Source organism: Medicago sativa, chromosome 4 (assembly GCF_051527215.1).
Source record: "Medicago sativa cultivar Bolivia chromosome 4, Bolivia_mono, whole genome shotgun sequence".
Lineage (NCBI taxonomy): Eukaryota > Viridiplantae > Streptophyta > Magnoliopsida > Fabales > Fabaceae > Medicago > Medicago sativa.
Genome location: NC_140752.1, coordinates 37,390,932 through 37,404,282, shown reverse-complemented (window position 1 = coordinate 37,404,282; position 13,351 = coordinate 37,390,932). Strand labels below are relative to the sequence as shown.

The window sequence follows — 13,351 nt, the reverse complement described above, 5'->3', positions numbered from 1 at the left end:
ATATAACCCGAAACATGCTGATCTATCTTTCAAATTTGTTTTAGAAACTCGGGTTCGTTTGAAACTTGTTTGAATCGAAACGCAACACGAGAGAGATCTGCAATTATTTGAATCGAATCATGGCCGAATCTTTGCTGCAATTTATGGCGATGGAGAGCTCCGTCGATGAAGGCTTCTGGCATAGACTCTCTTCTTTGAAGCTCAATCAACTTGGCATCGATGATTCTCCATTACCCATCATTGGTTTTTGCTTTTTCCCTTTTAATTCTTTTTTTGTTTTTTGTTTTTTTTTGTTTTTAGTCTTTGTATTCACTACTTAGTCTCTATAAATTACAAAATTGTATGCTTTTAGGACTAAGAACCTGTTTGGATCAAAAACTTATTTAAGTGTTTGTAGCATAAACGCTTATCAATCATGTAAGGACTTCTGCAAGTTGTTTTCATAAGCTATCCTAGAGAGCTTATGTAAGTAAGCTGAAAACAGTTTATGGACATGTCATAAGCTGTTTCCATAAGCGCACCCGAAGAGTCTCATGAGTGCTAATGTCAGAAGATAAGTCTATACTCCATCCGTCCCGGATTAACTGTGCCAAAAGCTCATTTCACACGTATTAAGAAAAATGTATAAATGAAGGAGAGAGAAAAATAGTTTTAAGTGCACTTGTTAAGTATTGGTGCATTCTCCACTATCATAAATGTAAAGTGTAATATATTGAATTGAGAATGATGAAAGTAGTATTAATTAGAGTTATAAAGGGAAAAAAGTAATTAATATTGTATTGAAAATTGAAATGACTCAGTTATTTTGGGACACTTTTTTTTTTTTTTGCAAATGGCTCAGTTATTATGGGACGGAGGGAGTACAAGTCAATCCAAACTGACCTTAAGAGTGAGTGCATGAACTTGGAGCAAAAAGGGTAACCTGGTGCACTAAAACTCCCACACACGCAGGGTCCGGGAAGGGGTCCCACCATTTTTGGTGTATTGTACGCAGCCTTACCCTGTTTTTTTACACAAAAGGCTGTTTCTAGGACTTGAAGCCGTGACCTTTCTGTCACAGGACAACAACTTTACCGGTTGCGCCAAGGTTACCCCTTAGTGCATGAATTTCGAGCAAACTAATTGAAATTTTGTAGGGGCTAAAAACAAATTTTACTCTTTTTTATATGCTCTTCCAAGCATTTGTGCAAGTTCTTATAATGTAATTATCATAAGTTGAACCAAAATAAGCTCCTTTAAAGCACCGCCTTGATGACATTTTTATTCTCCAAATCATTTTATATTGCTCTCACTTGATTCCAGGTTTCTATGCGCCTTGCTCGCACCCTCGAGTATCAAATCATTTAACTCTTTTAGCCGAGTCTTTACCTTCTGAATCAAGTGAAGCATCACTAATACCAGAATCAAGCCACGGAAACAGGAACAGGTGTTCTGTTCCAGGAATACTTTACAACACTAATACTATGGAGAGTTTCCATGCCCTTGATAAACCGAATCTTTTAAAGGAAGAGGCCAGAAAGGTAAACCATTCAGCTAATGTAGATATTACACGATGAAATCACTAAAAAATTTAGTCTTACCATTTGTTGATAAATTAGATATGGGATGACATTCAAACTGGAAGAGCTGTGGAGGACTGTTCACTACTTTCAAGATTCCTTCTTATTTCTTTTGCAGACCTGAAAAAATGGAGTTTCCACTACTGGTTTGCTTTTCCGGCTCTGATGCTTGATCCTCCTGCAACCGTGGTTAATATAAGTCCAGCTTCTCAGTGGTTGAGCATTGAAGAGGTACTCTGAGTTGCATTATTTTACGTACTCGGTTTTTGTTGGTATCGTCATTACTTTCATGGATCTTGACACTCTTTTATTCTTAAATGATAGGCAGAATCCCTCTCTGCAGCTTGTAACGAGTGGCGTGGTTCAAAATCAACGGCAGGTATAAATAATAATCTCCTTTATTGCTTTATTTGTTTACTCTAAACTCGGCATGCTTTACCTAATAGTAGAGAATATGTGGCAGATGTCCCATTCTTTTTAGTAACTATAGATCCAAATTCACGTGCTACTGTTAGGCCTCTGAAGGACTGGGAAGCTTGTCAAAGTGATGCTCACAAGGTCTCTTTTTCAAACTCTGGTTATAGTAATTAATTGCAGTTTTTGCAAAGTTGGTTTTTCATTGTCATACATAGAGAGCATTGGATGTGAAACTATAGATAGATGTTTTTGTGAAATTTACTAGATTCTATTGACAGATTCTATTTGGATTTTATGACCCTTGTCATCTCCCAAATATTCCTGGATGGCCTCTGCGCAACTTGTTAGCACTTATTTCTGCAAGGTGGAATCTCAAGTCTGTTCAATTTCTCTGCTACAGAGAGAACCGTGGTTTTGCTGATATGAGCTTGTCTCTTGTTGGTGAAGCATTGATAACAGTTCCACAAGGTAGAACAGCATTAATTACGTGACAGTTATATTGTTGATATCTTTTCTTGTTTTAGTTTGTTGGGATTCTAATTTGAAAGGATTAACTGTATAGGGTGGAAAGATGCTGTGCCCAATGCAGTTGGATGGGAAATTAATAAGCGGAGAAAAGGACCTATGTGTATTAACCTTGCACAGTCCATGGATCCAACCAGGTTCATTACCTAAGTTATTTTCTCCATTCTAGGTTTTGTTTGGTACTGCTTCATAATTTATCAGCTTATCTAGTATTTTGAATCATCGTTTTAAATTTGTTTTTTATAGGTTAGCCGTATCTGCTGCGGATTTGAATTTAAAGCTTATGAGGTGGCGTGCTTTGCCATCTCTAGACTTGAGTGCTTTGTCTTCCCTCAAGTGTCTTCTACTTGGAGCAGGCACACTTGGATGCCAGGTTGCGCGTATGCTTATGGTGAGTACTATTAAAGGACAGCCCAGCTACAGCTCATAATAACTATTGTATACCTTAACCTAGATGAGAAAAGTCTCTAACTGCCAATGTAACTGGCTCTATAGGTTGTAACAAACTCAACTGACACGTGTTAGTTGAGCTAGGCTTAGAACTGGTCTATAAAAGGACCTTATCTGTATCTGTAACAGAATCAATAAATAGAGAATACAAAGAGAAAGTTCCAGAGATCAATGAATCTCCACTATTGTTCATAATTCTAATATGGTATCAGAGCCTGGTTACGATCCAGGGACCTGTGGGTTTTTTTCTTCGATATTTCAACTCTTGATAACTTATATTTATCGCTGCAGGCATGGGGTGTCCGAAAAATTACTCTAGTTGACAATGGCAGGGTGGCTATGTCTAATCCATTAAGGCAGTCTCTTTATACTTTCGATAACTGTCTTAACGGTGGAGAGTTTAAGGCTACAGCTGCAGTTGAAAGTCTAAAACGGATATTTCCAGCAGTGGTAGATCATCAATCCCTAAGACTTTGCTTGAAGCTAAACCCTATACTAACTTTTTCCACATAACAGCAGGTTTTTTGTTCTTTTTTAGGAAGCGGAAGGCATAGTTATGGCCATACCAATGCCTGGACATCCGGTACATAGCCGGGAACAAGATAGCGTTCTCGATGATTGCAGACGTTTGCACGATTTGATTGATGCCCATGATGCAGTTTTTTTATTGACAGATACAAGGGAAAGTCGATGGCTCCCAACACTTCTCTGTGCCAATGCTAACAAGGTTCAGAAATTTATACTTTTATATAGTATATACATTGTTATTTATATTTTATCACTGATTAACATGGGGTTTACATTTTAAACTGAAGCATATGTTACATACATCGGTTATTCCATTCATAGTAGGATTGCATATCCTAAACTAACATGATTACTTATATATTCACAGATTACCATGACTGCAGCACTAGGGTTTGAAAGTTTCTTGGTGATGCGCCATGGAGCTGGTCCTTTCAGTGACTTGAGTGCTGAAACAGCTAATTCTTCATCTGCCAATTCGTGTGTAAAGGATGCAAATGGAACACATAGATTAGGATGCTATTTCTGCAATGACGTTGTTGCACCGACTGATGTAATTTCCATGCAGAATTGTGCTGTGATATTTGAACTGATGTAATTTCATGTATAACTAATTCATACTTGCTTTCTGCAGTCAACATCCAATCGCACTTTGGACCAGCAATGTACTGTGACCCGACCAGGGCTAGCTCCTATTGCCTCAGCCCTTGCTGTTGAACTTTTAGTAGGGATTTTGCATCACCCTCAAGGGTAATTCTGCAAACATTGATTTTACGTGGAAAGAATTTTGAAAAGAAATTTCAACCTACTTTATGTATCCTTGAAATTCAGATATTGACAAACATTTTTTTCAGAATATTTGCAGAGGCTGATATTAACAACAGTGTCACTGGAGCTACTGAGAGCTCTCTTGGCATTTTACCTCATCAGATTCGTGGTTCCCTTTCTCAATTTTCTCAAATGAGCCTTATAGGTTACTCCTCCTCCAGCTGCACAGCCTGTTGCCATACAGTAAGTCTGAAAAATTAATAATGTCTGATAATACTTTATGTGGTTAGTTATTGTATGCTGCACTGTGTACATTGTCGCCGGCAGTGTATTAGATGTTTTGCATAGGGTTGTCAACAGGGCAGGAGCCCTAATTTTGCCTGGAACACATGAGCCATAAGTTTGATACTGTGCTAACATGATTTTAATACTAACTTACTTTTATCTACTTATTGATTTTGGAATTAAAGGAATAATTGATTAAAAGCATTATCTCAAATATCTTTAAGTTTAAATAGGTTCAATGTAAATTGGGGCAAATGTTAACATCAATTTGATATCATTCAGTTTGTTACTACATCTATGTTCATCATTTTCCTAATCCCCTGTTTTGTAAAACTGCAACTATTCAGGTTGTATCGGAATATCGAAACCGAGGAATGGAGTTCATACTTGAAGCAATTAATCATCCTACCTACTTAGAGGATGTCACTGGATTGACAGAGTTAATGAAATCAGCCACCAAATTCTCATTGGAGTGGGACAAGGACATAGATAATGTTGATGAGGATGAAGATTGTTTTGAAATATGAAACATAACAATTAGTCAGATGTATATAAACTAATCTGGGCAATTATAAATTTAGCCTGTGTCAACAGTTGGTATACTTTGTCAGATGTACAAAACTGAATTTACATTCTTTGATTTATTTCAATAATTTGAATTACTTGACTACAAATTCAAAATCCAATCTGAAATTTGTTAAAAGTTGAATAAATTATCATCTCATAAAAATGATACACCAATTGAAAAGGAAGCACACATCTCTAGCTAATCCAACAAGTTTATGAGCTTTGACATTTAACTTTCTACTGATATGGCCAATTTTAACTACATCTAGACTATTCATAAGTTCCTTACAATCTAAGATAACATGATTAATAGTAGCCACTACCAGTTTGTGCATCAGTTTAAATTGTCACCTTCCTTTGCTGTTGTGAAACGGCCAGTTGCAGCCCCCAGTGAATTCCCAATGCGTCTGCCAATAACGGTTCAGTGTTGATATTGTCTGTGACAAGCTGATAGAATTGTCTCACCCCAGCAGGTCATGCCTTCCCTGAAACAGCCTGCATCAACCTGCATATTAAAATCAGTATCCAGTGTATTGTCTGATTCCGTAAGTTGAACAGGAACAGTTTATTGATTTCTTCTCGGATTGGCTGAATTAAATTCACAAATGAACTCCATGGCTTACTTAGAAATCTGTTCCAGGAATGCCCCCTATTCTTGAACACAGTTTGATTTCTTGCTTGCCACACCTTCCTCAAAGTTGAACAGAATATTTGGGCTCTGTAAGGGTCTTTGCACGTGAGCCATTCAAGAATCCAAACGTTGATATCAGTCTGCAGGCCAGGGACTCGAATGCCCAAGGGCGATGAGAACCGCACCTCTTTGTGACTTCACAGACTGTTCGAACTTCAAAGGATAAATAGATGTTCTGGGGATTCTTCAGTCAAAGTTGCATCAAGAGTGACATCTTTCTTTCTTAGGGTAGCCCTTGTTGGAAGGATATTCTTACTTAATCTCCACAAAAAGTTCTGAATCCTGTTTAGCAGAGGGGAATGCCAAATCTCTTTCCACAGGATCATTTAGCTCGCACACACTAGCTCCGAATGCTAATGATTTGTTGGGCCTCTTCTTGGCTAAAAGACATGCAAATTAGGTCCCTCCTCCATTGCTTCGGGACATTTTACCTTGCACCCTACAATTATACCTTCACCCATACAATTTATTGAAAAATCCAATTTTACCCCTTTTGCCAACATTTCCATATTCCTAGTTCACCCCACATAGCATTTAAACACATTTTTTTTTTTTGGAAAACTTTAATATACATTTCTGGTTAGCTATTTAAGTTCGGAAAACTCATTGACATTTCCGATTTTTTTTTTATCAAAAGCAAAAAAACCTACCTAATCACTCCCATCTAATCTTGGCCGATTCTCACCCAAATCTTAGAAAAAGGTTTCATGTGCCACCATCAATTCTCTTGATTTTTTGTATTTGTTTCAAAAGAATCAAAGATTTGGGTGTTAAGATAGTAAATCCAGATTATGAGTAATCCAAAGAAAGCCATGGCATGAATCAAATAATTAGGTAGTTTTTTGTTATTTTTCAGATTTTGGGTTTGGCATGCTTCTCGATCCTTCTTGCAATTCCCAATTCACTTATCTCCTCTTTTAATTTGATTGTATTTATTTTAATTAAATTTACTTTTAATCCAACAATGTGCATAGAAGGGTTGCAAGAATTGATGCATGTTAAAGAAAAAATCAAATCGAACGTTTTGAGTAAAGAAGGGTTCTTACTGTTTGCTATGCGAAATGGTGGGGGTGAACACTTGTGCGTTTTCCGGAAAAAAGGTGGGGTGCGATTGGGTTTTATTTTATATAAAGGGTAAATTTGGTACTTTAAGTTAATTGTTGGGGTGAAGGTATAAATGTAGAGGTGTAAGGTATAACTTCCATTGCTTCGTATCAGGATCATTTAGCTCGCACACACTAGCTCCGAGACTCAGAGTTGTAATAGGACTCATGACTTTGGACTCGGAGTTCGCCAGCATCCAGTTATCTTTCCACACCTTCACCTCCATTCTGTTCCTAACTAACCACCTCTCTGGCACTCATCATACTGCTCCAAGCATAGCTCGATGCAAACCCCTATTTTGCTTCCATGAAGCTGCCTCTCGGATAGCAGCGACTTTGGAAAATTCTAACCATAAGAGAGAGGTTCCCTGTACTGAGTCTCCAACAATGTTTCCCCAACATGGCTTTGTTAAAATCACTGTGCTCCTGAAACCCATACCTCCTTTCTTCTTAGATTTGGACAGTCACTTAAATTGACTTTTGAGTGAAAGTACTAGTTTTCATCCCGTGCGTTGCACGGTTAATTATATCTCTAATTGATTATTATAAAATCTATGTTTTTTTTTTTACATATAAAATATATGTTATTGTAAAGCATATTTATCAGTCCTCGTGAGCTTAGCTCAGTTGGTTGGAACAATGCATAAAATATGCAAGGTCTGGGGTTCAAACCTCGGCCACTACCAACTACCAAAAAAAAAAAGCATATTTATCAAATATGTATAATTTGTTTCTTTTTTGTGTGATATCCGACAAGTCGAAAGAGGATTTATGTATAATTTGTTTCTTTTTTGTGTGATATCCGACAAGTCGAAAGAGGATTTGTACAAACCCATGATCTATCCTGAAAGTTGGGAAAAGTGCGAAGCAAACTGAGATCACCTTGATTTCACTATATGTAACAAAATATCTACATCCAAAAGAAAAAGGGGCAATGGTTGTTGTTGGACAACCCTGAACTCTCTCAGTGTGGCTAAATTTCGTTCAAGAACCCAAGAAACATTCACCCTTGTTATGTTGTAAGGAAGTATGAGATCCCTAAAAGGAGATGATTTAATCGGATGCTCATACAATCGACCGATAGAAAAATGTTTGAGTTTATCAACCACCCTTAGCCTGGTGCTCAAGATGCACTACATGACCTTCACAGTGTTGGGGAATCAAGCAGAGCTTACCTAAATGTTCATCCCCACACTACGTACCTCTTTAGGCTAAAGTGAGTTAAGCACATAGACTTTTGACGACTTTAGTGTGTTTAATTAATAAATATTCTTGTTAACATGTGTCCGAACGAATTTACAAAGTGAAACCCAACACAAGCTCTTCTAGGTAAATTGAATGGTTCTCTTTCTTTGGAGAATTTTAATTTTCATTTATCATAAACAAACCCTTAATATTTCAACAACACATATTTGTTTGTCTCGTGTGTTTTATATATTTATCTATGACAAAAAATTGTCCCATGTCTTTTATATCTACAATTGACAAATTATTTTCCCATAAATTTTTATATATATTTATCAATGATAAATGTATGTCCCATATTTTTATATATTAATTCGTGATAAATATTTCTCCCGTGTTTAGTAGTGATAAATATTTATCTTGTATTTTTTATATTTAACTGTGACAAAATCTTGTCCCGTGTTTTTTTATATATTTCTTAGTAACAAATCTTTTTTTTTCATATTTTCAATTATAATAATTTATATTTATCTGTTACAAAATCTTGTCCCGTGATTTTTTATATATTTCTTATTGACAAATCTTTTTTCCATATTTTTCATAATATTTAGTTGTGTCACACTTTTTAGTCCCTATAAAATTTTCCATTAGCATTTTTAGTCCCTATAAATTTTTCCATCAGCACTTTTAGTCCCTGTAAAAAATTTCCATGAATAGTTTTGGTCCCTAAAATGCTTAAGGAAAATGTCACAAGGACTAAAAAGTGTGGTTTTATTTTATAGGGACTAAAAACAAAACTGTGAATATTTATAGGGACTAAAAACTTAATTGACCCTTTTTATTTTACCCTTTTCTCTCCTTTTATAGAAAACTAATCAAAGAACTCCATTAAAATAGATCGTCAGCCATCTTCTCATGTAGTAGGTTTTTACTTGTGGGACATCCCCTATGAAAATTTTCTAGAATATTATTATACTCAATTTTAATTGTAGGAGGAAGAATTTGTAGACTTTTGTAGACTGCACATACAGAGCTAGCATTGAGAAGGACAAAAGAGCTAGCTTGGAAATGACAGCAATAAGTGGTTAAAGAACAAATAATTAAATGAGAATGGACATCATAGAAAATAAAGTCTCTCAAGTGAATATTTTTGTAATATTAATCGATTAAACAAAATTAAATATGCAATGAACAGTAGCCGCGAGTACAAAATGTTAAATCAGCATTAAATGCAAGACGGCTTCTTCCATGGACTAGTTTTCAATATGTTCCACCATGGATCTGTTTTTTTTGACCTGGAATTCCGGTTGCCACTTAATGTTTTACCTGTTGCTTCCGGTTTATTCCAATTATTTGTATTTTTAAGAAATCGATTTTCAATAACTTAAAATCAAGTTTATGACGTCAATTAACAATAACTTTACCAAAATCAAAATCCAACATTTTAACAAAATCAAAATCCTAGAATATTTCTCCGAAAAAAATTCGAAATCGTTGATTCCTGTTTCCTCGTTCGTGCAAATCGTTGCGAATCTGTTGCAGTTAACATTGTTTTGAGTAAGTATATTTTCTTCGACTATCTTTGCGATAAACGATGCTAGATGTTAGCTGTGTTAAATCCAAGGGGTTTTTAGATCTTTACTTATATTAGCCTTTCAAACTGGTGTTAGATCCTAAAGTTAGCCGTGTTATTGTTAATCTGGAGTTTAGTTGTTTATGAATATGAAATAATTAGATGAAATCTTAAAGGAATACATACATGGTGCTCAGATTGCATTTGCAACACTGTTGAAAAGAATTAATGACTGGTGATGATCTTGCAAATTTGAGTTAAATCGACAGTGTTTGTTGATTTTCAAGTGTTGTCACGCCTTACTAACAATATGCAAATTTTTGTTAAATGGTGGATTGATTTTAACTGTTAAAATACTTTCTTACTTGTAGCAGAACATTAACAATATCATGTCTATGAATGACCACGATCAAGGCTCAACACAACATTTGAGTAACAATAGCAATGGAACTGAAAGTAGTTCGTATGAATATGAGAATGGGGATTGTGAGTTTGAAGATGAGATGCATGAGCATGCTTTTGAAGCAGATATGAATGAGAATATGAATGAGGATGAGGATGAGGATGAGGATGAGATTGGGGATGGTGAGTATGAAGATGAGCATGAGATTATGAATGAGGATGAGAGTGGGGATGATGAGTATGAAGCTGAGGATGAGAATATGAATGAGGATGATGGTGGGGATCGTAATGAGAATGGGAATGAAGATGAGAATTTGGACAACACTAACGAAGAATTCGATGAACATAACCCAGAAGAAGATCCAATTACCATAAATGGTATGCCTGATATATTGAAGGTGAATATGAAAAATATTAGCATTGAAGATGTTGGGAGGTATGATTTTTTAAATTTAGAAACTGCATATCAATTCTATAGTTGGTATTCAAGATTGAATGGTTTCTCTGTCCGCAAAAGCAAGCTTGTTAGGAATGTAAAGGGTGAGAAGTTGCAACAAACATTTGTTTGTTCTAGTGAGGGTTACAGGGAAACTAATGAGAGAACTACGCCAACTCCAAAGCGTGAACCAAGACGTCAAAGTAGGTGTGGTTGTTTGGCTAAATTTCGTGTTCACGTTAATATTCATACAGAAAGATGGTATGTGACTCTCTTTGCTGATGAACACAACCATACATTGATTGAAGATAAATATTGTTCTATGTTACCTGGACATAGAAAGTTTACGGAGGCTGATATTTCCCAAATTCTAAACTTTAAAAAAGTTGGAATTAGGACTTGTCAAGTATATGGTGCATTTGCAAACAACTGTGGGGGATATGGGAAGATAGGTTTTAGAAGGAAGGACCTATACAATCAAGTTGCCAAACAACGACATCTACGAGCGGCTGATGCATCCACTGCACTAAAGTTTCTTAGAGATTTGGGAACCAAAGACCCGATGATGTTTGTTAGACACACAGTTGATAATGAGGGGAGGTTGGAACATCTTTTCTGGTGCGATGGTGAGAGCAGATTGAATTATAGGTTGTTTGGTGATGTTGTAGCATTTGATGCGACATATAGGAAGATCAAGTATATGTGTCCTTTTGTTGTGTTTTCTGGAGTTAATCACCACAATCAAACAATTATTTTTGCAACTGCTCTCGTATCAAATGAGACCGAAGAAACATATGTATGGCTACTTGAACAAATGATGGAGGCAATGGAAGGCACGGCTCCAACATCAGTTATAACTGACGGTGATTTATCCATGAGGAATGCAATTCGTAATGTTTTTCCTGGAGCTCATCATAGGTTATGTGCATGGCATTTGCTACGCAATGCAGTTAGCAATGTAGGTGTTCCTGATTTCATGCCATACCTAAAAAGGTGCATGTTGGGTGACATTGATGTTAGTCGGTTTGAAGAAACCTGGGATGAAATGGTGAGTAAGTTTGGATTGGAAGACAACATTTGGATACAAGATTTGTACGAGAGAAGAAACATGTGGGCTACAACTTTGATACGAGGTAATTTTTTTGCTGGGATAAGGACGACATCAAGGTGTGAGGCGTTGCATAGCCATATTGGAAAGTATGTTCACTCCAGATGCAATTTAACTGATTTTGTTCAACAATTTCATAGATGCCTAACATACTTTAGATTCAGGGAAGTGGAAGCTAATTTTGAAGGATTATACGGTGAGTTTGTTTTGCAAACAAATTTGAAATCCTTAGAGAGGTTTGCATCTGTCCATTTTACAAATAGGATATTTCTTTTATTTCGTCCGACGTTAAAGAAAGCTTTGTCACTAAGAATCTGCGATCGCCTTAAGACGGGAATGCATGAAATTTACCTTGTTAAAAAGTGGAATGATACCGGATCAGTGTGGAATGTTTTATACTGCCCTACAACTGGGGATTTTAGATGTAATTGCCAAAGGATGGAGTCCTTGGGGTTGCCTTGTCATCATATTATCGCTGTACTAGTGATATTAGAAAAGGATGAGCTGCCCAGTTGTTTGGTGTTGAAAAGATGGACTAAGAAAGCCAAGGAAGAATTCAGTGGAACTCACACAGATGGCTCTTTCTACTGGGAATCAAATTCGACTGCAAAGCTTGCCAATCTACATTATTTATTCAAAGAATTAGCAGTGGTTGCACACGGTGATGATGAAGACTATAAACACATTGTTGATGTGATGACAGTTGAAATGAATAAGCTGAAGGTGAAGCATGCAAATGGTGGCAATGTACATGAAACTAACACTGAAACTGACAACATTGCAAACATTGAAGAGACAGTAATGAATCCCCCAGTTGTGAGAACAAAGGGATGTGGACCGAGTACGTCAGCTGGAACGGGTAGGGGAAGAGGGCAACACAAGTGTGGCAACTGCGGTGTAATTGGTCACAACAGAAGGTCCTGTAATGGCGATCCACAAAATCAAAATCTGGAGGATGAGGACGCTAATGGTTCTGGTGACATGATGGACGACACTGACGGTTGAACATACTGACGGTTAAATGGTGAGTTAATCATTTGTCTATAACAAATTTTTTTGATGAATTTATTATTTCTCACGATTGGTTGTTTTCTGTTTTCTTATAGTATCGTTTCGAAAGGCCTATACGCGGATGAGTTAGTGGCATAAATGCAACGTTTGTTGAAGAAGTGCGTGAAGTTATGTATTTGGCGGAATAAATTTTGCAATTGTATTGGTTTATGTGTCGAAGAGATTGACATTATAAATTTATGTATTTAAATGTAGCATCAAAAATAGATATCACATTAATTAAGTCGAACCAAGCTACTTATTATTATGAAGGATGCATTTGATAACCATCGTGGATATTGAATACGTTATTGAACTAAGGTTTTGAATAACGTATGTAGACAAACACTTGCACAGTTGCACTTAGTTGTAAGAAACAATATTCCGAACACTATCGAAGAATCTCTTTCAAAAAAAAAAAAAAACTCTATCTCTCTCAAAAAAAAAAAACCATATTCCAAAATGAAATATTTTTACTAGGCAAGACTTAAAATGGGTTGTTGTAACCAAAAAAGAATTCTGCTCTTTACCCAAACCGTTTCGCTCATTCCCAAAGTAAATGTCCAAAATACCCCAACGCATGTTAACTCACGCTAGTGTTAAATTTGTGTAACTTAACTCACGGTGCGTGACTTAACTGACGCTACGTGACTTAATTCACGCTGAAAAAATCACATTGAATCTCAACGTAAGTTAACTCACGTTAG

The 13,351-nt window shown here is 36.3% G+C and overlaps 2 protein-coding genes across 2 annotated transcripts; both read left to right on the top strand.

Moving 5' to 3' along the window:
* Positions 1-31: 31 nt before the first annotated feature.
* APG7 (ThiF family protein) lies at positions 32-5,203 on the top strand. Its single transcript, XM_085701215.1, has 14 exons — positions 32-243; positions 1,303-1,520; positions 1,599-1,790; positions 1,884-1,938; positions 2,023-2,117; positions 2,255-2,444; positions 2,539-2,638; positions 2,748-2,892; positions 3,243-3,401; positions 3,490-3,678; positions 3,847-4,029; positions 4,111-4,226; positions 4,331-4,487; positions 4,877-5,203. Exons 1-14 carry the CDS (start codon positions 120-122, stop codon positions 5,054-5,056), a joined length of 2,103 nt encoding a protein of 700 aa, XP_085557341.1. The 5' UTR covers positions 32-119; the 3' UTR covers positions 5,057-5,203.
* A 4,834-nt stretch (positions 5,204-10,037) lies between these two features.
* LOC146929165 (protein FAR1-RELATED SEQUENCE 5-like) lies at positions 10,038-12,599 on the top strand. The gene has a single exon (XM_085707234.1). It carries the CDS (start codon positions 10,038-10,040, stop codon positions 12,597-12,599), a length of 2,562 nt encoding a protein of 853 aa, XP_085563360.1.
* The last annotated feature ends 752 nt before the right edge of the window (positions 12,600-13,351 follow it).

Coding starts and splice junctions, on each gene's coding strand:
- APG7 (XM_085701215.1), top strand. CDS start 120: ATGGCCGAATCTTTGCTGCAATTTATGGCGATGGAGAGCTCCGTCGAT. Junction 4,227..4,330: donor ATTTTGCATCACCCTCAAGG/GTAATTCTGCAA, acceptor CATTTTTTTCAG/AATATTTGCAGAGGCTGATA. Junction 4,488..4,876: donor GCACAGCCTGTTGCCATACA/GTAAGTCTGAAA, acceptor GCAACTATTCAG/GTTGTATCGGAATATCGAAA.
- LOC146929165 (XM_085707234.1), top strand. CDS start 10,038: ATGTCTATGAATGACCACGATCAAGGCTCAACACAACATTTGAGTAAC.